Below are 27,852 nucleotides of genomic sequence, written 5' to 3'. Positions count from 1 at the left end.
AATAGATTAACATAGAAAAAACTGGCATGTTTATGATGTTGAGATTTCTTATCTATGAACATATTATATTTTTTCTTTTATTTAGGTAAGCTTCTAAATCTTCCACAGAGGTCTTACACATTTTTTATTGAATTTATTACAACATATATTTTGTTAGTAGTACCTTTTGAAATTTTGCTTTCAAGTTTTTGCTACTGTGTAAGAGCAGTTATTTGTGCATTAGTTTCCAGTAATCTTTAATGAATTATTTTATTGGTTTTATTATTTTATGTATAAGTAGTCCTGAATTTTTCTATCTGCATAATTTAGTGGTCTCTGAATAGTGAGTTATTCTATTTTTTTCTAATCCTTCTATTTAATTTTTTTTCTAGCCTACACTGACTAGGACCTCAAATACAATAATGAATATGAACAATGACAGTGGGCATTCTTATCTCACACATAATGTTAAGGAGGATATGGTAACATTTTCCCATAAAGATTATCTGGTGCTTACTCCTGCTAAGTATCTCCTTGTGTGTTGTGTATTTTAGGATTGCAAGTTTGTCATAAGCAGAGTTCTATTGATAGGAATCCTATGCAGCTGGTTGGTGGCCTGACTCTCAGATCTTTCATTGCTGCTATACCCTCAAGGATATCACAGGCTACAAGATCACTTTCCATATTAATTTCCCACCTAAATGTTTCCATGATCATATAGGATATATGGGATTACAGGTGTGAGTCACCACGCTCAGTCTCATTTCACATATAATAAGTACAGGCCAATATATATGCACTTCCAAATTTTGGGAGAACAGGTCCACTGTTCCAACATGGAATTTTTTTTTTCATATGGAATTAAGACTAAGATATTTAAATTCCCTGTTCTGGTGTGTGGACTTTTTCCCCCTAGTTCTGTTTATTAGGTGTCTGGATCTCAAGGGTCTTGTTTTTATCTTAGGGTTGCAGTTCTGCACACAATCAGTTATGCACTTACTAGTTTGGCATTCAGTTTCCTTTTGCTTTTTGGCCCTGTGGATTTCTCTTAATCTCTTGTAGCTTCAACTTTAGTGTTTTTTGTTGTTGTTTTAATGTATGTCCTATTTTGCCTGGCATTTCTACTTTTTTTATATAATTAAATTAAATCTTCCATTTAAAATAATTGTAATTCGGTTGGGTGTGGTGGCTCACACCTGTAATCCCAGCACTTTGGGAGGAGAAGGTGAGTGGATCACTTGAGGTCAGGAGTTCAAGGCCAGCCTGGACGACTTAGTGAGACCCCATCTCTACTAAAAACACAAAAAATTAGCTGGGCGTGGTGGCGTGTGCCTGTAATCTCAGCTACAGGAGGCTGAAGTGGGAGAATTGCTTGAACCCGGGTGGCAGAGGTTGTAGTGAGCCAAGATAATGCCACTGTACTCCAGCCTGGGCTACAGAGCAAGACTTGTCTCAAAAATATATATAATAAATAAATATAAAATAATTTTAAATCACATGCCTATGTAGGAAAATAATAAAAAGAGATTCCATGAATCCCTCAATGGTAACATCTTGCAAAACTCTAGCACAAGCATACAACTAGGAGATTGATATTAACATATACACAGAACATTTCTATCATCACAAGGATCCTGCAACTTGCCATTCATAGCTGCGTCTCCTCCTCTCCCATTCTATCACCTTCCTAACACCTAGCAAATACTATTCTCCATTTCTATAATTTTTGTCATTTCAAGAATATTACGTAAGTGAAATCACATAGTATGTAAGCTTTGGAGACTGAATTTTTTATAACTTCATTGTAATTCTCTGGTGATTCATCCAGACTGTTGTATTTATCAATGGTTCGTTTCCTTTTACTGCTGTGTAGCATTCCCTGGTATGGATGTAACATCATTTGTTTAGTTATTCACGAACTAAAGGGCATTGGGGGTTGTTTCCACCTTTTGGCCACTGTGTGTAAAGCTGGTATAAACATTCATGTATGGGTTTTATTGTGAACCTAAGTCTTCCTTTATCTGAGAAAAATGCCCAGGAATGCCATTGCTGAGTTGTATGGTAGTTGCATGTTTATTTTTTAAAAGAAACTGCCTATTTTCCAGAATGGCTATATCATTTTACATTCTCACAACCTATGTATAACACTCTTCCTCTGCATCCTTGCCAGTATTTCATGTTGTGAACTTTTTAAAAGCTATCTGATAGGTAGGTAATGATATCGTACTGCAGTTTTAATTTGCATTTCCTTAATAGCCAGTAGTGTTGAACATATTTTTATGTGCTTATTTTCCATCTGTGTATTCTCTTGGGTAAAACATCCATTCATGTCCTTTGTTCATTTTCTAATTAGATTGTTTGATTTTTAATTGTTGACATTTAAGAGTTCTTAACAGAGATACTAGTTTGTTAGGTGATTTTCAAATATTTTCTCCTGTTAATGTCATTTGTTTATTCCTCTGCCAATACCACTGTTCTCATTACTGCAGCCATATAATACGTCTTGATATTAAGTAAGGGGATTCCTCCCACTATATTCTTTTAAAATAGCTCTTAAAAATCAACAGATGCACACCCATAATCCCAGCACTTTGGGAGGCCAAGGCAGGCAGATCACTTGAGTTCAGCAGTTCAAGACCAGCCTGTCCAATACGGTGAAACCCCGTCTCTACTAAAAATATAAAAATTAGCCAAGCGTGGTGGCCAGCACCTGTAATCCCAGCTACTTGGGAGGCAGAGGCAGGAGAATCAGCTGAACCTCGGAGGTGCAAGTTGCAGTGAGCAGAGAGATTGTGCAACTGCACTCCAGCCTGGGCAACAAAGCGAGACTTACCTCAAACAACAACAACAAAACACCAACAGATAATACGTAAGTATTTATCGTGTACAGCATGATGTCTTAAAGTATCTATACATTGTGGAATGACTAAATCAAACTAATTAACATAGCCATTATCTCACAGAGTTATCATTTTTGTGCTGATAATACTTAACATCCACTCTCAGCATTTTTCAATAATACAATATATTGTTATTAACTACAACGACACTGTTGCACTACGGATTTGTTAAACTTAACCCTCGTACGTAACTGAAATTTTGTATCCTTCCACCAACATCTCAGCAACTCCTCTCCTCAACCTCCCTAACCCCTGACAACTGCCTTTCTACTCTCTTTTTCTATGAGGTCAACTTTTTTATTTTCTACATATGGGTGAGGTTATATGGTATTTGCCTTCCTGTGCCTAACTTACATCACTTAAAATACTGTCTTCCACGTTCATCCAGGTTGTCACAAATAATAGGATTTTCTTCATTTTTCACGGCTGAATAGATTATACTGTGTATATATACCATTTTCTTTGTCCAGTCATTCACTGATCGATACTCAGTTGTTGCCATACCTTGGCTGTTGTGAATACACTGCAACAAACATGGAAGCATAAACATGGAAACTCTTCAACATCTTCATTTCATTTCCTTTGGATATACATCCATTTAGTGAGACTGCTGGATCATCTCTCTCTTTTTTTTTTTTTTTTTTTTTTTTTTTTTGAGACAGTCTCACTCTGTTGCCCAGATGGTATGCAGTAGCACAATCTTGGCTCACTGCAACCTCTGCCTCCCAGGTTCAAGTGATTCTCCTGCCTCAGCCTCCCAAGTAGCTGGGACTACAGGAGCACGCCACCATGCTCAGCTAATTTTTGTATTTTTTAGTAGAGGCGGGGTTTCACCATGTTGGCCTGGATGGTCTCAAATCTCTTGACCTCGTGATCCGCCTGCCTCGGCTTCCCAAAGTGCTGGAATTACAGGCATGAGCCACCGCCCGTAATTTTTGTAAATTTTTATAAATTTTGTTATCCATGTGGTCATCACTAGTAAGAGAAATACAATTGATTTCTGTATTTTTATTTTGTATCCAGGACCTTGCTGAACTCACTTTTTAGTTTTAGAACTTATCTTATAGATTCCTTGGGATTTTCTACATAGACAAAAATGTTATCTGCAAACAAAGACACTTTTTTCTTCTCCTGTGAGTAAGAGTGGTGAGACAGATGCCCTTGCCTTATTCTATACCTTAGGGGGAAAGCATTCAGTCTTTCACTGTCAATTATAATATACAATATTAGTTAAAGGTTTTTAAATTTTTTCTCAAGTTGATATCTGTTTCTATTTTTCTGAGAGTTCCTCATCATGAGTTGGTGACTCTGTCAAATATTTTTTCTGTATCAGTTGACAAGCTCCTGTACAGTTTTACTTCCTTAGCCTATTAATTGGCTGGATTATATTGATTGACTTTCAAATACGGAAACAGCCTTACATCACTGTAATAAACCCCATTTGGTTATGGTGTATAATTCCTCTTATATATTTCTTAATACTTTTGACAAGATTTTATCAATAATTTTTACTTCTATATTCATGAGATATACTTGTTTGTTGTTTTCTTCTTTGTATAGTCTTTGTATGGTTTGGTATCAAAGTCATAGTAGATTCATAAAATGAATTGGGAAATATTCCTTCTCTTCTGTTTTCTGGAAGAAATTTTATGGAATGGGTATAAATTCTCCTCTAAATGCTTGGTAGAATTTGCCAGTGAAACCATCTGGGCCTGAAGACTGAGGGGAGAGTTTTTATATTATAAAATCAATTTCCATAATAATTATGGAGTTAAATTACTTATTTCATATAAGGATATCTTTTGATTTCTCAGACCAAAAAGAAAGGTAAACCCCAAGATGGCAGTGGGGAATTTCCAGAAGTAATTCAACTAGCTCTGAAGAATTCACAAAAGACTCCCGAAGTGGTAAATCAGATACTTTTGAAAGTGGGATGAAGTTGGGTCCAAACAGCATAACTGATTTAAAGTCTGTTTAAAAAGAGGTCAAACTCCCAGCTGACCTCCCTTACTTTGGCATGACTGTGTGTTACAATCTAAAGGGGTAAAACAGCAAGTTTCTGGACCAAGAGATGACTGGGTACAATTAAGGGCAAGAGTACTATACTGAAAACACAGATTAAATACATGAATGTATTCAATGCTGAGATCCCAGATTTCTGCTTCATTTAGTTCCTAAAATATTGGATTTAGAAGCACCTTCTCTGGGAAATCAAAGCACTTGAAAATAGAACACTTACAGACATCATCAGGTAATGAGATGTATCAGCCACATCTCTCTCCAGTGAAGCTCACATCTCCTTTCCTTAAACTTGAATAAACAAACAAGGATCACCAAGAATCTTAGAAAGATCTCTAACCTTAAATACAGTGGCCAAAAAAAATTAAAAGAAAACAGCAATTTGGGAGGAAATTAGACTATGTAAGGTAAAAAAAAATTTCCTCCCAAGTGTCTAATCATACTCTCAGAGATGAAACAGAAGATACTGCATCTGGGAATCAGGGACAGAATTCTATTCCTAAAAATTCAAGGAAGAAAAAATAACTTAGGAAAAAATATATGTATAGAAAGAGATAAAATACTTAGGAAGAGAGTTGAAAAACAAATTTAGATAAATCTCCTGTAAGGCAGAGCAAATGAACAAAGCGAAAACTGGAAGATCTAATATCTGATAATGGAAGTTTCAACATAATAAAATAGAGGAACACAGCTGGGCATGGTGGCTCACGCACGTAATCCCAGCACTTTGGGAGGCTGAGGCAGGCAGATCACCTGAGGTCGGAAGTTCGAGACGAGCCTGGCCAACATGGTGAACAAAAATACAAAAATTTGGCTCTACTTAAAAAAAAAAAATTAGCCAGGCATGCTGGCAGGTGCCTGTAGTCCCAGTTATCCAGGAGGCAGAGGCTGCAGTGAGCCAAGATCAAGCCACTGCACTCTAGCATGGGTGACAAGAGCAAGACTCCGTCTCAAAAATAAAAAATAAAAAAAAAGAGAGAGAGAGAAAAGAAAATAGAGGAAAATGAATAGAAAAAATCATCAAGGAAGTAGTATTTCAGGACTGAAAGGAATGTTTTTATAGTGAAGGGCACTCTAAGGGTCCAATATGATGAATTAAAATATACCGACACCAAGGCATAATGTTATGAAATTTCAGAACACTGGGGGGAAATGTATGCTTCCACATGCATCCAGAGAGGAGGAAAAAGGAGCAGGAAATCCAGATGCCTTCAGATTTCTCAGTAACATTACTTGATGCTAGAAGATGGTGAAGCAAAGCCTTCAAATTTCTGACGGAAAATCATTGCTACATAATTATATACATGGAAAAATCATCATTCAAGTTTGAGAAGAAAATAAAGATCTTTTCAGATAAGGAGGAAGCTTCTGGAGAACGTACCCATAAAAATGAGGAGGAAGAAGAAAGGTGATGAGGAAACAGGCGATCTAACACAGGAAAGAGGTAAATGACCCTCCCAGGATGACAGAAAAATGAGCTTCCAAGATGCCTCCTAAATTTCTTGTTAGACAGCAAGTAGCTCAGCTAAAGGCTGTTAAGAATTCTCCAGAAGAAGGGTCTAAAAGAAGATGAAAATGAATGAAAATTAGAAAAGTGAATGAAATTAGTGAAGTGAAAATAAGAATTTTCACTTAGTGAAATTTCTATAAACAGTGAACACTTAGTGAATTAGTGATAAGCATGTAAAAGCTAAGAAAACAAGCAAAGAAAAAAGCAAGGCAAGTACTGACTCCAGTAGAAAAAACACTCGGGAAAGGAAAAATAATTGTAGTATATTATATGACATAGCTGTGAACAGTATAAAGGCATAATTTAATACTATGTCTTTATAATAATAATGTCTTCATAATTTAATGAAGGCATTAATAATAATATGCCTTTATAATAATTTAAACACTGCATACTGTCCCAGCCAAAGTTATATGAAACTCTGGGGTATGGGATTGAAAGACAGAATGGGGGGAGAGGTTGAGAAAGGGAAGGGGGAGGAGGAGAGAGAAAGGAAGAGAAAGGATCAGCAGTTGTGAAAGATGGTTAAATTTTCATCTTCTATAGCATGATTCTAATGAGTAATGCCTATAACTGAAAGACCAAGAAGCAGGAATATAAACATACCATTTAGAAGCTTGGATAAAATACCAAGAGAATCAGATAGAATCATTAACAGTAGTTGACCCTGCTGAGGAAGTGGGAGGGAGGGAATGGAGAGACTGTTGTTTTTCACCTCAAGCCTACATGAGTCATTTGCTCTTTAAACAATGATGTTTAAATGAAAAAAATGATGTTTTTAAATATTTGTTAAAAGTCCATATTCCCCAACACAGCTTTCAATATTCTTCACAGAATTACCCATCCTTATCTATCCCACTGACCCATACTATATTCATGCAGTTTTTTATCAACCGCAAAATTCATTACTTCATTTTTCTATTAATTTATGGAATAAAATATATTCAACTTATACCATACATCAATAATAATGTTGGGCACATGATAAAGACATGAATGACACCATCTATCCCACCTAAAATTTTGTCTCAATTGTAGAAACAGAAAAATAAAGCAATACAGTGACATAAACTCTCTCATAAAGGTATTCACAAGATCCTATGGAAACATTAGAAGAGTTGCCCCCTATCCTAGCAAAGGGTGAGAATTGAAGGAATGCAGAAGGAAGAATGAGGACTCCAGGGCATCGTTATGATCAACCATGTGTCAATCAGAAAAAGGAGAAAAGGATGATTTAGGCAGAAAGAAGAGCATTGGGAAAAGACGCAAGGTGATAGTGAGCACACACTCATTTATTTACTCCTTAGATAAATATTATTCGGGTCCTCATCACCTGTGAGAAACTATGTTAGATCAATGGGATGATGAAGTCATTCTCTGTTCTCTCAAAGAGGTCCTAATTTGCCAACAATTGTAGTGCTATAATGGATGCAAGGAAGCACAAAACAGCAAGACCAAAGTTTCAGCAGTCAAGATAGGGTTTCTAAAAGAGCATGACCTTGAAGAATAAGTAAGAATTAGCCAGATAGCACACTAAAAATAGACAAAAAAAAAAAAAAAAAAAAAAAAACCACACAGGATAAAATGCAGGTGGGTAAAACAATAGACATATAAAAGGGGCAGGTTTCAAGTGAAGGGAAGAATGTTAGGTAATAAATAATGCCATATCAGTATTTTAAATGTCACTAGGTTGGGTACAAAAAAATAGTTCAATAGAATAAATAAGATCTAGTATTTGATAGCACAATAGGGTGATTACAGTCAACAGCCATTTATCGTACATTTTTTATAATGTAGTTTTTTTATAAACTAAAAGAGTATAATTGAAATATAACACAAAGAAATGATAAATCCTTGAAGTGATGAATACCCCATTTACCCTGCTGTGATTATTATACATTGTATGACTGTATCAAAATATCTCATGTACCACATAAATACACACACCTATGTGCCCATAAAATTAAAAAATAAAAATAACCAAAGAACTCCACCAGAAGTCAATAGATGAGAAAAAAGTTTAGGCCAGGTGCCGTGGCTCACGCTTGTAATCCCAGAAGTTTGGGATGCTGAGGCCTGTGGATCACTTGAGGTCAGAAGTTTTACACCAGCCTGGCCAACATGGTGAAACCCCATCTCTACTAAAAATACAAAAATTAGCTGGGCGTGGTCATGCATGCCTGTAATCCCAGTACTCTGGGAGGCTGAGATTGGCAGATCACTTGAGGTCTGGAGTTTGAGACCAGCCTGGCCAACATGGTGAAAACCTATCTCCACTAAAAATACAAAAATTAGCCAGGCGTAGGTAGTGCACGTTTGTAACCCCAGCTACTTGGGAGGCTGAGGCAGGAGAATCGCTTGAACCTGGGAGGAAGGGGTTGCAGTGAGCTGAGATCACACCACTACACTCAAGTCGGGGTGACAGAGTGAGAATCTGTCTCTAAAAAAGAAAAAAAGTTCAAGTGACAGAGAGCTTGAAAATCACCCCCACATACACAGGAAAAGAAAAAAAAAAAATTAAAGTAATTAAAGAGAACATGATAAACGTGGAAGACAGACAGAAGCTACTGGTGTTCATGAAGAAAAAGCCAGAACAAATGGGTAAGAACCAACATTGAATGATATAAGAGAAGAAAAATCTTCCTACCATAAAGAGGCATCTAAATCTGTACCACAAAGTTGGTCACCATGTGGTAGGGGAGAATAAATAATATGACACTGACAGCTAGACATGGCCTTGTAAAACTCTTGAACTTGAGGGAAAAAATAAAGAATCCTATGGGCAGACAGGTTGTCTAAAAACTAGGTTATCTACAAAAAAACCAGCTGGCCTGAGAGGTCTATAAGCAATATTGTAAACCAAGCTTTATGGAAAAGGAACTATCAACTCTTAAAAGGAAAAGAAAGTCTATAAAATTTTGCTGCTTGAAGTGTGGTCCATGGACAGGCTACACTGACATCACCTGGGAATCTGTTAGAAATGAAAACTCTTGGGCCTCACTCCAGATCTACTGAATCAAAGGTTATATTTTAACAAGATCCCTAGGTGATTCGTATGCACATTAAAATTCCAGAAACACAGCTCAAAATATATCTCTGCCAACTAACCTACCATTCAACATGAAGAACAGAATGCTCAAAGGAAGAAATGGAGACTCAAAGCAGCAGACAACTGACAATCAGCATTGAAATAATGTGTACACACACAAACAATTAAGATAGATAATAAGCATTGAAATAATGCATACACGCACGTTTCAACCCTGCTTTAGTATGAAAGAAAAGGTATAAGGAAACAAATTGCCAATAAACTGAAGATAAAATCCCAAATTCTATAATAAACCTAAGAAATTGGAATAAAGAAAAAACCTAAGTAGTCGTCATCTTACATAAGGATAAATCAAAAGAAACTATTATTGGCAGAGATAGTTACAAAATAATTATTAAGGTGTGATTTTTAAATATAAATTTAATTATCAGTAAAATAAAAACAGGATATGTGTATAATTTCCACATTAGCAGAGGTAAAATTTCAGGAAAATGGAGAGAGGTGGAAAAATTTTAAATAGAGATGGTAATCTGAGGGCATATATTGAACTTTCCCCTTACAAATTGCCATTGAAATAACTGAGTATGTTAATAAGTGAATAATTCTGTATCATACCTGGAAATTCATAGAAGGTATACAAAAGGCAGAAACTTTAGGTGATTACTGCTATACATAGGGTAAGCAAGACTGAATTAAAAGTGAGTACATAAATAAACTATTTACTGTACATAAAGGAGAAATCTGCCTTTGAAGCAAGTAGAGGAGATCCACAGAACCCACCAATTCTCACTACATTAGAGTGGGAGATGATGTAGCTAATTCCTGCCAATCAATGGCATGGGGCAGCTAGTCTAAGAAAAAAGTGTAAGGGCACATAAGGTACCACTCAGTGAGGGTCCCTGTGAAACACTCAGTGCCTACATGGGATAGGGTATTCTGGAGAGATCAAATAAAACACAGACATTGCTGAAACTATCTCCAAATGAAGAAAAGCCACAAAATAATAAAAAATAAGATTCACTGATGCAAAGAAACATTGTGTTTCTTCTTGTGAATGCCTTCAACTGCAGCTACCCATTCAGTCTCAATAATAACATTAAGCAGCAATAGGTCTAAAGAAGCAATTCTTTAGGCAGAAGTAGGGCAGTTTTCCCATAGGCAGCCATAACTGGATTAACAAGGGACTTGATCAAACTTTGACTCTAATCCAGATCCGTGATATTTGGAGTAAAGAAGTGTGAACACACACACACACACACACACACACACACACACACACACTACATATGCAGATACTTTTAAAATTTGCTCTTCCTTTTTTTTTAAACTTTATAAATGGCAGCTTGCGCCACTTTTTTTTTTAATTGTGCTTTAAGTTCTGGGGTACATGTGCAGATCTTGTAGGCCTGTTGCATAGACACACACATGCCATGGTGGATTGCTGCCTCCATCCCCCCCATCACCTACATCAGGCATTTCTCCCAATGTTATCTCTCCCCAACTTCCCCACGCCCTGCTGTCCCACCCCTAGCCCCCAACCCCTCAACAAACCCCAGTATGTGATGTTCCCCTCCCTGTGCCCATGTGTTCTCATTGTTCAACACCCACCTATGAGTGAGAACATGCAGTGTTTGGTATTTGTTCTCGTGTCTGTTTGCTAAGAATGATGGTTTCCAGATTCATCCATGTCCCTACAAAGGACATGAACTCATCCTTTTTTATGGCTGCATAGTATCCAATGTTGTATATGTGTCACATTTTCCTTATCCAGTCTATCATTGATGGGCATTTGGGTTGGTTTCAGGTCTTTGCTGTTGTAAACAGTGCTGTAATGAACATACGTGTGCATGTGTCTTTGTAATAGAATGATTTATAATCCTTTGGATAAATACCCAGTGTTGGGATTGCTGGGTCAAATGGAATTTATATTTCTAGATCCTTGAGGAATCGCCACACTGTCTTCCACAATGGTTGAACTAATTTACACCCCCACCAACAGTGTGAAAGCATTCCTATTTCTCCACATCCTCTCCAGCATCTGTTGTCTTCAGATTTTTTGATGATCGCCATTCTAACTGGCATGAGATAGTATCTCAATGTGGTTTTGATTTGCATTTCTCTAATGACAAGTGATGTTGAGCGATTTTTCATATGTTTGTTGGCCTCGTAAATGTCTCCTTTTGAAAAGTGTCTGTTCGTATCCTTCACCCACTTTTGGATGGGTTTGTTTGTTTTCTTCTTGTAAATCCGTTTTAGTTCTTTGTAGATTCTGGATATTAGTCCTTTGTCAGATGGGTAGATTGCAAAAATTTTTTCCCATTCTGTTGGTTGTTGGTTCACTCTAATAATTATTTCTTTTGCTGTGCAGAAACTCTTAAGGTTAATTAGATCTCATTTGTGTATTTTGGCTTCTGTTGCCACTGCTTTTGGTGTTTTAGTCATGAAGTCCTTGCCTATGCCTATGTCCTGAATGGTATTGCCAGGGTTTTCTTCTAGGGTTTTTATGGTGTTAGTTCTTATATTTAAATCTTTAATCCATCTGGAGTTAATTTTAGTGTAAGGTGTAAGGAAGGGGCCCAGTTTCAGCTTTCTGCACATAGCTAGCCAGTTTTCCCAACACTATTTATTAAACAGGGAATCTTTTCCCCATTGCTTGTTTTTGTCAGATTTGTCAAATATCAGATGGTTGTAGATGTGTGGTGCTGCTTCTAAGGCTTCTGTTCTGCTCCATTGGTCTATATCTCTGTTTACTCCTACACAATAATAGTGAGAGACCTTAACACTCCACTGTCAATGTTAGACAGATCAACAAGCCAAAAAATCAGCAAGGATATCCAGGACTTGAATGCAGATCTGGACCAAGCAGGCCTGATAGACATCTAAGAACTCTCCACCCCAAATCAACAGAATATACATTCTTCTCAGCACCACACTGCGCTTACCCTAAAATTGATCACATAATTAGAAGTAAATCACTCCTCAGCAAATGCAAAAGAATGGAAATCATAACAAACAGTGTCTCAGACCACAGGGCAATCAAATTAGGACTCAGAATTAAGAAACTCACTCAAAACTGCACAATTACATGAAAACTGAACAACGTGCTCCTGAATGATGACTGGATAAACAATGAAAAGAAGGCAGAAATAAAGTTGTTCTTTGAAACCAATGCGAATGAAGACACAGTGTACCAGAATCTCTGAGACACATTTAAAGCAGGGTCAAGAGGTAAATGTATAGCAATAAATGCCCACATGAGAAGCAAGGAAAGATATAAAATTGACACCCTATCATCAAAATTGAAAGAGCTAGAGGAGCAAGATCAAAAAAATTCAAAAGCTAGCAGAAGACAGGAAATAACTAATATCAGAGCAGAACTGAAGGAGATAGAGACACAAAAAACTCTTCAAAAAATCAATAAATTCAGGAGCTGGTTTTTTGAAAAGATAGACAAAATAGACTGCTAGCCAGGCTAATAAAAAAGAAAGAAGAGCAGAATCAAATAGATGCAGTAAAAAATGATAAAGGGGATATCACCACTGATTCCACAGAAATACAAACTACCATCAGAGATTACTACAAACAACTCTATGCACATAAACCAGTAAATATGGAAGAAATGGATAAACTCCTGGACACTTACACTCTCCCAAGACTAAAAGAGGAAGAAGTGAATCCCTCAAGGGACCAATAACAGGATCTGAAGTTGAGGCAGCAATTAATAGCCTACCAACCAAAAAAGTCCAGGCCCAGATAGGTTCACAGCCTAATTCTACCAGAGGTACAAAGAGGAACTGGTACCACTCCTTCTGAAACTATTCCAAACAATACAAAAAGAGGGAATCCTCCCTAACTCATTTTATGAGACCAACATCATCCTGATACCAAAACCTGGCAGAGACACAACTAAAAAAGAAAACTTTAGGCCAATATCCATGATGAACACTGATGAAAAATCTTTAATAAAATACTGGCAAACAATGCAACAGCACATCAAAAAGCTCATCTATCATGATCAAGTAGGCTTCATCCTGGGGATGCAAGGCTGGTTCAACATATCCAAATCTATAAATGTAATCTATCACATAAACAGAACCAAAGACAAAAACCACATGATTATCTCAATATATGCAGAGAAGGCCTTCAACAAAACTGTACAGCCCTTTATGTTAAAAACTGTCAGTAAACTAGGTATTGATGGAACATATCTCAAAATAATAAAAGCTATTTATGACAAACCCACAGCCAACATCATACTGAACAGGCAAAACACTAATTATTGATTAGGAAATGCTTTCTCTGTTGCTTGTTTTTGTCAGATGTGTCAAAGATTAGAAGTTGTAGATGTGTGGCCTTATTTCTATGTTCTCTATTTTGTTCCATTAGTCTATGTGTCCGTTTTTGCACCAGTATCATGATGTTTTGATTACTGTAGCCCTGAAGTATAGTTTTAAGTCAGACAGCAGGATGCCCTCTTCATTCTTTTTGTTTAGGATTGCTTTGGCTATTCAGGCTCTTTTTTGTTCCATATGGATGTTAAAATAGTTTTTTTCTAGTTCCATAAAGAATTTCAATGTTACTTGAATAGAAATAGCACTGAATCTAGAAATTGCTTTGGACAGTATGGCCATTTTAACAATATTGACTCTTTCTATCCGTGAGCATAGGATGTTATTCCATTTGTTTGCGTCATCTCGGATTTCTTCAAGTGGTATCTCATAGCTCTCCTTGTAGAAATATTCCACCTCCCTGGTTAGCTGTATTCCTAGGTATTTTATTTTGCGTGTATGGCAACTGTGAATGGGACTGTGTTTCTGATTTGGCTCTTGGCTTGACTGTTGCTGGTGTATAACAATGTTAACGATTTTTTCACATTGATTTTGTATCCTGAGACTTTGCCAAAGTTATCAGTTTAGGGAGCTTTTGGCCTGAGAGTATGGGGTTTTCCAGAAATAGGATTAGGTCACAGGCCAACAGGAATAGTTTGACTTCCTCTCTCCCTATTTAAATGATCTTTATTTCTTTCTCTTATCTGATTGTCTCATCCAAAACTTCCAGCACTATGCTAAATGGGAGTGGTGAGAGAGGGCATCCTTGTCTTGTGCTGCTTTCCAAGGGGAATACTTCCAGCTTTTTCCTATTCAGTCTGATACTGACTGCATTTGTCATAGATGGTTCTTATTATTTTGATGTACGTTCCTTCAATACCTACTTTACTGAGAGGTTTTTGTTTGTTTTTTCTCCCCATTTATTTTATTGCATTTTAGGTTTTGGGGTGTGGGAGTTTCACTCTTGTCACCCAGGCTGGAATGCAATGGCACGATCTCAGCTCATTGCAACCTCTACCTCCTGGGTTCCAGTGATTCTCCTGCCTCAGCCTCCCAAGTAGCTGGGATTACAGGGGGCCTGCCACGACGCCCAGCTAATTTTTGTATTTTTAGTAGAGACAGGGTTTCACCATGTTGGCCATCCTGGTCTTGACCTCAGGGGATCCACCTGTCTCAGCAGATCCACCAGTCTCAGCCTCCCAAAGTGCTGAGATTACAGGTGTGAGCCACTGTGCCCAGCCTTATTGAGAGTTTTTAACATGAAGATGTGTGGAATTTTATGAAAAGCTTTCTCTGCATCTATTGAGACAATCATGTGGTTTTTGTCTTATTTCTGTTTATGTGATAAGTCACATTTATTAATTTGTGTATGTTGAATCAATCTTGCATCCCAGGGATGAAGCTTACTTGATAGTGGTAGATAAACTTTTTGATGTATTGTTGGATTCAGTTTGCCAGTATTTTGTTAAGGATTTTTGCATCAATGTTTATCAAAAATATTGGCCTGAAGTCTTCTTTGTTGTGGCTCTACCAGGTTTTGGTAACAGGATGATGCTGGACTTATAGAATTAGTTAGGGAAGAGTCCTCCTCCTCAGTTTTTAAAAATAGTTTCTGCAGAACTGGTACCATTCTACCTCTGGTAGAATTTAGCTGTGAGCCATTTCATCCCGGGCTTTTTTGGCTGGTAGGCTATTTATTACTGGTTCAGTTTCAGAGCTCATTATTGATCTTCTTAGCGATTCAATTTCTTCCTGGTTCAGTCTTGACAGGGTGTATGTGTCCAGGAATTTATTTTTTCTAGATTGTCTAGCTTATGTGCATAGGGGTGCTCCTAATATTATCTGATGGTTGTTTTTATTTCTGTGGAGTCAGTGGCAATATCCCCCTTGTCATTTCTGATTATGTTTATTTGAATCTTTATTAATCTAGCTAGCAGTCTATTTTATTATTTTTTTCAAAAAATCAGTTCCTGAATTCGTTGACCTTTTGAATGTTTGTGTCTCAATCTTGTTCAGCTCAGCCCTAATTTATTTCTTGTGTTTTTCTAGCTTTGGGATTGGTTTGCTCTTAGTTCTCTAGTTCCTTTAGTTGTGAGGTTAGGCTGTTAAAATGAGACCTTTCTAACTTTTTGATGTGGGCATTCAGTGCTATAAACTTCCCTCTTAGCATTGCCTTAGCTGTGTCCCAGAAATTCTGGCATGTATCTTTGTTCTCACTACTTTCAAAGAACTTCTTGATTTCTGCCCTAAATTCTTTATTTACCCCAAAGTCATTCAGAAGCAGGTTATTCAATTTCCATGTGATTGTATGGTTTTGAGTGATTTTCTTAGTCTTGATTTCTAATTTGATTATGCTGTAGTCTGGAGACTGTTTTTTATGATTTCAATTCTTTTATATATGCTGAAGAGTGTTTTATTTTCAATTATATGATCAATTTTAGAGTAAGTGCCATGTGGTGATGAGAAGAATGTATATTCTGTTGTTTTGAGTGCAGAGTTCTGTAGATATCTATGGGGTTCCTTTGATCCAGTGCTGAGTTCAGGTCCTGAATATCTTTGTTAATTTTCTGTCTTGATGATCTAATATTGGCAGTAGGGTGTTAAAGTCTTTTACTATTACTGTGAGAGAGTCTAAATCTCTTTGAAGGTCTCTAAGAATTTGCTTTATGAATCTGGGTGCTGCTGTGTTAGGTGCATATATATTTAGGATAGTTGAGCCCTTTACCATTATGTAATACCTTTCTTCATTTTTTAAAATTTTTCCGGTTTAAAGTCTGTTTTGCCTGAAACCAGGATTGCAACCTCTGCTTTTTTCTGTTTTCCATTTGTTTGGTAGATTTTTGTCCATCCCTTTATTTGAGCCTACATATGTCATTGCATGTAAGATATGTCTCTTGAAGACAAGCAAACTAATGGGTCTTGGTTCTTTATCCAGTTTGTTACTCTGTGACTTTTAATTGGGGCATTTAGCCCACTTACATTCAAGGATTTGATGCTGTCATTATGATGTTAGCTGGTTATTTTGCAGACTTGTTTATGCGGTTGCTTTATAGTGTCACTGGTCTGTGTGCTTCAGTATGTTTTTGTGGTGGCTGGTAATGGTCTTTCCTTTCCATATTTAGTGCTTCCTTCAGGAGCTTTTATAAGGAGCTCTTATAAGCATTTGCTTGTCTGAAAAAGATCATATTTATCATTCACTTATTAAGCTTAATTTGCTGGATATAAAATTCTGGGTTGGAATTTCTTTTAAGAATGTTGAACATTGGCCCCAAATCTCTTCTCGTTTGCAGGGTTTCAGCTGAGACGTCTGCTGTTAGTCAATGGACTTCCCTTTGTAGGTTACCTGACCTTTCTCTCCATCTGCCTTTAACATTTTTTTCTCTCATTTCAACCTTGGAGGATCTGATGGCTATGTCTCTTGGGGATGATCTTCTTGTAAAGTATTTTACTGGGTTATCTGCATTTCCTGAATGTGAATGTTGGCCTATCTAGCTAATTGGGTTCATCTATGAAGTTCTCATGGATAATATCCTGAGATATGTTTTCCAAGTTGGTTCCATTATCCCCCTCTTTTTCAGGGACACCAATAAGTCATAGATTTGGTCTCTTTACATAATCCCATATTTCTCAGAGGTTTTGTTCATTCCTTTCATTCTTTTTTCTCTATTCCTGTCTGACTGTCTTATTTCAGAAAGCTAGTCTTCAAGCTCTGAGATTCTTTCCTCCTCTTGGTCTATTCTGTTATCAATACTTGTGATTGTATTATAAAATTCTTGTAGCGTGTTTTTTTTAGCTCTCTCAGTTCAGTTATATGCTGGCTATTCTGTCTGCAATTTCCAGTATTGTTTTATAATGATTTTTAGCTTCCTTGGACTGGGTTTCAACATACTGCTACAGCTCAAGGATCTTCATTTCTGTCCATATTATGAACTCTGTTTCTGTCACTTCATTCATCTCAGCCTGGTTCAGAACCCTTGCTGGAGAGGCAAGGTGGTCATCTGTTGGAAAGAAGGCATTCTAGCTTTTTGAGTTGTCAGGGTTCTTGTGCTAACTCTTTCTCATCTTTGTGGGCTTATCTTCCTTTAATCCTTGAGGTTTCTGACTTTTTACATAATTTTTTTCTTTTATCCTATTTTTTTGATGACCTTGAGGGTTTGCTTCTAGTATAAGGTGGATTCAGCCAACTGGCTTTCATTTCTGAAAGATTTTAGGGGGCCAATGCTTGGCTCCCAGCACCTGGACTAGATGTTCTAACTCTGGGGAACTTGTATTGGGCCCCAACTTTGTTCAATGGCTCCTTGATGTTAGGAATTCACTGTGCTGGGGGGCCAAGGTGCTATTGGACTGCTGGCCATTACACTCTGATGGCTGATGTCAGCCAAAGCATTTCATAGCACAATGACAGTGGGATTCACCCTCATTTGCATATACTAGCAGCAGCAGAAGTGGCAGCTATGGTGGAGTGCTAGTGGGTACGTGGGGCCTGCCTCCCTGTAGGCATTCACTACAGTGGTGGAGGCAATGCAGCTATGGGTGGGTGGGAGGCCCCTATTGGTGACTGTGTGTGCAGTCATGCTGGAGGTGGTGTTGGCTTGGGGGCAGGGCACTGGCAGGTGCAGGTCTGGGTGCTTTCTCTGTGCCCCAAAAGCAGGAGTGGTTGCTCAGGGCAGGGCAGGATCCACTGTTCTCTGCACAGTGTTAGTGCAGGATGGGATGCTGGCTGGCTCTGTGCCCACCAAGGGTCTGTCTGCAGGGGACTGCCCATTCTGCTCACTCTCATCTAATTGTTCTCCAGGCATAAAAGACTGTTTTCATTTCCTGCTCCAGGACATTTACATATGCTGCTCCTACTATCTGAATTTTTTTGGTCTCATAACTTTTCCCATCACGTAATTAATTTCTTCTTAACAGTAAGGTCTCAGCATAAACATGCCCCAGCACAGAGGGCTTCCCTGGCCATTTTATGCATCTCCTTGACACAATTTTTAATTATAAATAATTTGATTGTTTACTTGTTTATTGTTTGTCTCCTTAGATGTAAGAACCCTGAAGGCAGGATATGTGTTAGTTCACTTCACTGAGTTAAACTCCTTACCCACATCAAGGGAATTAAAAGGATCTGGAGCCAGAGACTTATGGGAAGAACTTCTGAAGATTTCATTGAAAAAGGTGTGCTGTGAGCCTCCCTCTCATTCTAAACCATCAAGGAGAAGGGATGAGGACTTCAGTCTGCTAACCCCAAATCAAGAGGAAGAAATATTGAAGACACCACTTGAAGCATTCAATATGTGTCATCTACAGTTGGTTGGTGTTTAATTCACACCTGAGAAATTTAAGGGCTGAGAGAACAGCTGCAGCAGCCCATGTAAGCAGAGTAGGTGTTGCAGCACTGGGTCCCTGAACTTCAAGAGTTTGTTAAGCAAACTTTGCATGAGGGTTTCCTGTGAACCAGATGTGGGCACATGCATGAGTGCCAGCATGTGGTTGACTTAGGAACTTGCCAGGATGGCCACTGAGGGGTTAGCACATGTAAACAGGGAGAAGCTGGGGGTATGTCTAGCAGGCCCAGAGCTGAGGAAAGAGCAATATTACCAAGACAAAGTGTTGTGAATAGCACATTTCAAGGGAATTGGAGGCAAGAAATCCCAAGGAATTTGGGAGGGCAAAGGCAATTTCTCAAAATCCATCAAAGTGCTTACAACAGCCAGCTTAAGACATTTGCCAAACAGAGAGCATCAATACCTGCTCTCAACAATAAAGTCAACTAAGAGCTCTCCCACCTCCCTTTCCTCTCCTCTTGCCCAAGTCTCCCTTCTGAATAGGAGTGGAAAAGATGGAAGAGGTTCAGCAACTGCCCTGCCCTACCTGCAGCCTCTTCCATCAGTAGCAGGGGCCAGTTAGGAAAGAGAAGACAAAATCACAAGCATTCTGGAGACATATCACTTGGCAAAATTATGTTCCAAGCAAAATCAAAGAAATTTTAAAAATGAACCAAATAATAAGTAAATATGTGAACATTCTAGTTGCAGGACAATAGGATAAAAGTGGTCATTCACGGTCCTTAATATATTCCTCTAAATTCTTTTTAACAAATGCAAGTACGTATAAAAAAATGCAAATAAATCCCATTCCTTTCCCACTCTAACCCAACCACTAACTGCAAATTATTTATACTCTTCAGACTTGAAGGTTAGTAAGAGATGCCAACGTTCTCCCTTCCCTACTTGTTTCCAGGTTGGGAAGCCCCCCACTGTGCTCCATGTGGCTGGCCAGCCGTGGGAAAGAACTTACCCTTGGGCCTGTATTCCCAGCAATTTGGGAGGCCAGTGGATCATTTAGGTCAGGAGTTCGAGACCAGCCTGGCCAACATGGTGAAACCCTGTCTCTACTAAAAATATAAAAATTAGCCAGGCGTGGTGGCAGGCACCTGTAATCCTAGCTACTTGGAAGGCTGAGGCAGAAAAATTGCTTGAACCTGGGAGGTAGAGATTGCAGTGAGCCAAGATCGCACCACTGCACTCCAGCCTGGGCAACAGAGCAAGACTCTATTAACAACAACAAAAAAAGCCCCCTCCCCTTGCCCACAGGCTATAGCTCCCCTATTGCAGCCTCTTCTGCAGGATAAATATATCCCAATACAACATGATACCCCAATCATTCTTCCACACAGCATGACACAGAGTGCCAGGGCCCATGTCTCCTTACCAAGGTGAAAATATGGGGAAGCAGGCATACCACTTTGTCTTTGCAAGACTAATCCCTGGATTTAGTTCCACAATGCTTTACTGAAGCTTCCATGCTCTGAGTTAGAATTCACCCTGGGGGAATGTTACTATTGTTCCGCCAGCAGCCTTCTCATGCCTTCCCGGAGTAGACCAGTGAGCCTTTCTTCTCAAAGGCCACATGTACAATCTCTCATCTGCCCTGCTCTGCATTGCCTCAAGGAAACTGGAGGACATATTTGGTCACTGTTTAATGTATCATAAAACAGTGACCTCAATAAAATCCAAACTTGAGCCAAACTATGCTCTCCCTGCATTTCTACTCTGTATCTTGAAGCTAATCAGCCAAGGTCAATTTACCTTTTTCCTCACAATATCCTAAATCTGAAGATGGTTGCCATAATCTTGGAATTTTCTTTTGTACAAGACCAGCATGTCAGATTCCATCAATCTGGGGCTCTGTCTTACCTAAGAGCTGATGCAAACAGTTCCATAAAGAAATACCTTAAATTGTCTCAAAAACAATGACAAGCACAGACTTAATGCAAATTTAGAGGTTTTAAAAATTAAGCTGGTTTTACATTTTGGCAAATGTTATTTAATATAAACATATCTAAACTGTGAAAACAGAACTCGCACCATGTTCTTAATCAATGGGTTGATCAGAATAGATGAGCAAGAACTGGATTAAGTTGCAGAAACCCAAAGGCAGAAATTAGAAGGCTTGACCTCCTGCCCCAACTCTTGACAACTTTAAACCAGTGACTTAAGGTACCAGGATTTCCTTTCCTCAAAGCCCAAAGTGCCTGGTGCTCCTGAGTCCTGTGGGCAACATGGCCACACCCACGACAACAGGACCATTGCTGCTTAAATATGTTAACCTGAGGTTGACTAATATTTAGAAAAAGCAAATGCTTCACCATCATCACAGTACATTCCAAAGCCAAATAAAGTTCTCTCTCCTCTCCACCCATCCAGAGGTACTGACACATTCCACATGCAGGAGCAAGTGAGGCCACCACTGACCTTCCAGTCAAACATCTCCGCAGAGAATATGACGCTCCTCCCCCGCAGGTCCGGGAGCAGTCACTCCAGTCGCCCCAAGCATCCCAGTTGCCATCTTTGTCTTCATCTGAATGAGTGTTTCTTGAGGTCTGGATGTTAAAAAACAAAAAACAAAAAACCACAATAAATGATAGACAAATGTGGTAGAAATATCCCAAAGCTTCCAGAGTCATCTTTGTTTTGTTTTGAGACAGAGTTTCCCTCTTATTGCCCAGGAGTGCAATGGCGTGATCTTGGCTCACTACAACCTCCACCTCCCAGGTTCAAGCAATTCTGCGTCAGCCTCCTGAGTAGCTGGGATTACAGGCGCCCACCACCACACCTGCCTAATTTTTCTATTTTTAGTAAAGATGGGGTTTTGCCATGTTGTCCAGGCTGGTGTTGAACACCTGACCTCAGGTGATCCACTCACCTCCACCTCCCAAATCCAGTCATTTTCTAAGCTCTTCACAAAGACCAATGATACCCCAAATTTATTGGCTATGGAATAACAGCATTTTTTTAAAAACGACAGGTTTAGATGAAAGTCAGTTGACACATGCATACCTTTCTACCTTAAGAAGGTTTTGTTGAGATGGCTTTTAAGCTCAGTTTTATATCTGAAATTTTATCATTCCTAAATTTAAATAAATTGACTAAATATCAATTATATTATTCTGTTTTCTAACTTACATAGCAAGGACCCAGCTTGAGCCTAACTGTCTCTACTAAAAATACAAAAATTAGCCGGGCATGATGGCGTGTGTCTGTAATCCCAGCTACTCAGGAGGCTAAGGCAGGAGAATCACTTGAACCCGGGAGGCGGAGGTCGTAGCTGAGATTGTGCCACTGCTCTCCAGCCTGGGCTTCGTCTCCCGGGAAAAAAAAAAAAAAAAGAAGAAGAAGAAAGAAGAAGAAGTGCTCATCAGTGAAATTCTGACTTGCTTGTATGTCAGGCAGATGGGTGGTAACTGCCAAGAAATCTTGCATAAGGATTTGTGGAACCTCCTGAGAGTCTCCATTCATAGAAAACAAAGTCATATGAACAAGCTTGGCCAAGTTCTAAAGCTTTCAAATTCAAGAAAATAGGGAAGAGTCAATTGTGAATACAGTTTGGTTTAACTGGTCTCCTGGACTTCCCACCATTGACTTAATTAAGAATACTATAAAGAAGAAGGGGCACTACAAGTAAAAAGTACACAGATGGATGTAGGTATAGATGTGAAAAGAAATGAAGCTCATAAAAGTTACAAAACTTTACTAAGGGACCTAAAGTAGACTTGAATAAATGAAGAAACAACCATATCCTGAATGAGTAGACTCAATACTGTAAAATGCTACTTCTCTCCAAGTTTATCTATAAATTTATAGCAAGTCCCATCAAAGTCCCCAAAGAAAAATTTTTTGAAACAACAAGTGATTCTAAAGTTCACTTAGTATCATAAACATCTATAAGAGCCAAGGGAGGCCAGGCACAGTGGCTCACGTCTATAATCCTAGCACTTTGGGAGGCCGAGGTAGGTAGATTTCCTGAGGTCAGGAGTTCAAGATCAGCCTGGGCAACATGGCAAAACCCCTCTACGAAAATACAAAAAAGCTAGCTGGGCATGGTAGCACATGCCTGTAGTCCTAGGTACTTGGAAGGCTGTGGCGCTAGTATTGCTTGAACCTGGGAGGCAGAGGTAGCAGTGAGCTGAGATCCTGCCACTGCACTCCAGGCTGGGTGACAGGGCAAGACTCTGTCACAGATAAACAAACAAACAAAACAAAAAAGCCAAGAGAAAAAAAACTAAAATACTGTGAAGGAAGATAGAATTACTATATGATCCAGCAATCCAACTTCTTGGTATTTATCCAAAATAATTGAAATCAGGGTTTCAAAGAGATATTTGCATACTCATTGCCTGCAATAACCAAGACATGGAAGCAACCCAAAAGTCCATCAACAGATGAATGGGTAAACAACATGTGGTATACATACAATGGAATATTATGGAGCCATTAAAAAGAAGGAAAGCCTATCACATGCTACAACATGGATGAATCTTGAGGATATTGGGCTATGTGAAACAAGCCAGTCAGAAAAGACAAATACTGCATGGTTCTATTTATATGATGTATCTAACATAGTCCAATTCTTTGAAGCAGAAAGTAGAGTGGTTGCCAGGGACAGGGGGGATGAGGAAATGAAGAGTTACTGTTCAATGGGCATAAGTTTCAGCCATGTAAAATTATAAAGTTCTAGAGATTCATTTTTCAACATTGTACTTACAATGTAACAATACTGTACTATATGCTTCAAAATTTATTAAAAGGGTAGATCTCATGCGTTTTTTAAAAGCAATTAAAAGAACTGTAAAAAGTAAAATCAGAGGGAAATTGTCTCAATTAACAGAGAATTGGCACAGCAATGAACAATCGGATCTATTAGATCAAAAACAAAGAGTCCAGAAACTAGACCAAGTATAAGGACATGGTATAGTATCACAAATCAATGTGACAAATGTTTTGTGGGTTTTGTTTGTTTGTTTGTTTTGAGATGTAAACTTTGTACACACACAGGGAGAGGAATGAGAGGTTAATTAAAACGTGACAGTCATTACCTCTACGTGGGAGGGATCTGGGTGACTTTACCGTATTTTGTTGTTGTTTCTCTGCATTTTGTAGTGTTTTCTTAATAAAACATATCATACCTTAATTACAAACAAGGAAGCAAACAAACAAAAAACACATATTCTTGGTGTATAGAAAAGTTCAAGTCAGACAGAATTTACTAGGTAAGTTCTAAGCTGAAGAACAGCAAAGTTTATGAAAGAAACTGTGACATATTAATAAACTGCAGCATGTGACTTAACTAGATATTACACAGGCTTCCTTAAGCCCTTAGGCAAGTTACCTCATCTAACCAAAAAAAAAAAAAAAAAGTTAAATTAAATTAAAAGAGGGATCTGTGGAAAGGACCTTCAAAAGTGAAATGAAGAAATAATGACTGGAAGCAAAGAGGGGGTTTTCCAATCATTTTCACTCAAGTCTCACCGGTCAGCGGGCTTTATGGCTTCTTGCCAAGCTACCTATTTATAGCACAGTAGGCAGTCCTTCTAGAGGCAATATTTCAGTAACAGTCAAGTGAAAGGAAAGGATAAATATCTGGTGACGGATCAAATCTGTCATCAGGAATAGGGGCTAATTAAACCCATACTATTTACTGTTCTAATTAGACCACTGTTCAGTTCAATTTTCTATACTAAACGTCACCAAACATAACTGTGTCCTGTCTATGACATAATAAAAAAATAAAGTTTTAATTCACAAAAAATACAATAAGCAGTTTAATACTTTCATCTGGACTTTTAGGTTGAGTAAGTCCCAATCATTTAGGTAAATGTTTAAAATATACACAGCTGAAATTGATTTTTCATTTTGTCACTCGATATACCGAAAGGTTGAATGTGAAAAGTTGAAAAACATCATCATATATATTTTTAAATGAAAGTTGAGAGTTTTTGCAATACTGTTTTAATTTGTTTTTATTCCCACGATCCCATCTGTTCAGTTCATACTTAGAATCAGGTTTCTTTCCATAACTTCTCTACCTTAACTGACAAAAAAAAAAAAAACAAAAGAATCTTGATTCTAAAACAGGCATGTTATAAGTACAAGCATTTGATTTCTGATTGGATAGGTAAGACATTTTCCCTGGAAGAAAGTAGAGTGCAAATGGCACCTCAAGACTCCTCAGCCAGGAAGATGTTTGGATTTTGCTTTGAAACTCCAATGCCGTCTCCAGCAGCCAGGCCTTCTGCCTTTTTAATATCGTTTCTCTGGAGAAACCGCAGTAATATCCCAGATTTCCGCCCAGTTCTGCTCTGTTCCCTTTGATCCTAGCGGCAGGATAACACAGACATTCAAAAATAACTCCACTGAAGCAGAATGAAGTGCCACCTGGACCACTGCTGAAAATGTCTGTTTCGTCTTCTTCCTTGCAGTGAAACAGAGCCTGCTTCCCCGGAGCTTCCATCCCTCTAGAGCAGTGGAGAGTCTTGATCCTCTTCTACAGAAGAGTCCTTCTCAAGCTTTCTGAAAGCCTCCTAGTTCCTTCTATTTTCCTAGATCCTTTGCAACTAACTACATTCTTTCTCGGCACACATCGAAATTTGTACATTTTTAAGCTTAAAATGTAGTGCCCAGAATACAACACTGAATCTAAAAAGACAGACTCTACATTGCACCTATGATACAGGTTTCTTTAGACAAAAACTGTTTCCTTCTTCTCCCCCTCCCTCGATTCCTTCCTTTTTCAGTCAGCCCATTTATGGAATCTGCTCTGGAGACAGCATCGCATCATGGTTAAACTTCTGACTGTTTGATTCTGAGATTCTTAAACTTTCTAAAACTCTAAATGAAATGGAGATGATAATCTTTACCCAAATAGGATTTAAATAAAATAGCACATATAAAGTACAGGCAGTATCTCATCGAATGCAGTTGGTGAATATCTCAGTAAGGGTAAGCAATTGTTTTTCTTCTTCAAAATAATGTCTTTTTCAAAACGATGGGAGAGCCAGCTCTCTCCCATTTGTACTTAATACAAGACTTAACATTCATCACTACTGAATTTCCTCTTGTTGGTTTTGGCCCAGAATAGTAGCCTGTTGAGACCCGTTTGAACCCTGATCCTGTCACCCTATCTATCAGCCACTATGCTCAGCTCTGCAGCTTCCGTGTCTTCACCCAAGTCCCTGATAAACATGCTGGACATAGCTCCCTAATCTTACAGCATTCCATTAATGCATATTATTGCTTTTTAAACTAGTAAGCCGACCATAATGCCAAGTAAGCAGCCAACTAATCAGACTTGGAATCTGTGAACACAGTTTAATGTTACAATAAAAATATGAAATAATACCAATTACCGTCATCAAATGTCAGGAGGCAGAAAGGTTTGTGGGGAGGGAAGAAAGCCGCTATCAGGAGGAACTGGATCCGCCAGGGTGGAACCTATATTCTTGGGCTGCGTGGTGGTGGTGAGCCTCCCGAGAAAAGAGATTTGTAGCAGCCCCTCATTGGTCAGCCCCAGCTCTGAAGGTTAATGACAATAAAATACAGCTGCCTGATATCAGCTTGATCTTTGGCCTGATTGTAACCCAGGTGGATGTGTTTGTTAGTTGATTATCACTGCTCCCAATTCCCCCTGTTCAAACATCTCTCTAGGTTGTCTCAAGTAATCATTTAAATTCCATGTTGTTATAATTTTATATTTAAATTCCAAGTTGTTAACTGGACCCAATCCAAGTGTGCTTCAATGAATATCATGTCACTCTGTGACCCTGTCTGGGGCCAGAATCTGAGGCAGAGCATGGAAGAAGACCTGAAGAACTTTGTCCTACATAAAGTAGCCACTGCTAATCATTATTAACAGCGTGATTACTGACTGCCAGTACTTTTCCTACCTTTTCTCTAACCTTCTGAACAAGCCCTTTAAGATAGATATCACCTTCCCCATTTTGCAGGTACACAACTGTGGCTTTGAGAACCATGTGTGTCCAAGGCTCATCTATAATTCCTTTTTTTTTTTTTTTTTTTTTTTTGAGACAGCGTCTTTGTCACCCAGGCTGGAGTGCAGTGGCATGATCTTGGTTCACTGCGCCCTCTGTCTCCCAGGTTAAAGCAATTCTCCCACCACAGCCTCTCAAGTAGCTGGGATTACAGGCATGCGTCACCATGTGCGGCCACTTTTTGTATTTTTAGTAAAGATGGGGTTTCACCATGTTGGCCATGCTGGTCTTGAACTCCCGACCTCAGGTGATCCACCCCACCCGCCTAGGCCTCCCAAGTGCTGTGATTACAGGCATGAACCACCACATCCAGCCCTCATCTATAATTTCTAATGTCATGCAATGAATGTGTATACTTTTACAATAAAACATCCAATAAAAGTTATTTTCTTCTTAAAAAAAGAAGGGCCCAGGCAGAAGCCCTTCCTGTCTTACCCCAGACAAAGCCTTCATTTTCCTTAAGGACATCTGTGTGTTTTTCCCACTGATGCTCCACTTACTTTCATGAGCAGGAATCCAGTCAAATACAGCAGCCCAGCTATCAACACTCACAGTTAGCATTTCGCATCTTGGATCAAATACATCTGCTGCTGTGATCTTCTTGACCACAACATTCCTTCGATATCTCCATGAAGTCTTTTACTTTTTTCCCCCTTATATTGCAAGCAGAGCTACACTTCTGCTTTTCAAAAGTATTTCATTTTATCTAGGTTCTTTCTTAGGAATTCACATTCCTGACTGACATT

The 27,852-nt window shown here is 38.5% G+C and overlaps 1 protein-coding gene across 5 annotated transcripts in view; it reads right to left on the bottom strand.

Annotated features, from left to right (window-relative positions):
• ADAMTSL3 (ADAMTS like 3) overlaps positions 1-27,852 on the bottom strand; it is a 361,855-nt gene that overhangs the window by 218,014 nt on the left and 115,989 nt on the right. For all 5 annotated transcript variants that reach the window (XM_032264821.1, XM_032264819.1, XM_032264822.1 and 2 more), the window contains exon 4: positions 21,534-21,661. In XM_032264821.1, the coding sequence (XP_032120712.1) occupies positions 21,534-21,661 (128 nt within the window). The remainder of the gene's footprint in view (positions 1-21,533; positions 21,662-27,852) is intronic.

This window comes from Sapajus apella, unplaced genomic scaffold, assembly GCF_009761245.1.
Source record: "Sapajus apella isolate SASKATOON/1434 unplaced genomic scaffold, GSC_monkey_1.0 scaffold147, whole genome shotgun sequence".
NCBI classification, from domain to species: domain Eukaryota; kingdom Metazoa; phylum Chordata; class Mammalia; order Primates; family Cebidae; genus Sapajus; species Sapajus apella.
The sequence above is the reverse complement of the archived record's forward strand: the minus strand, read 5'-3'. Positions and strand labels throughout refer to the sequence as shown.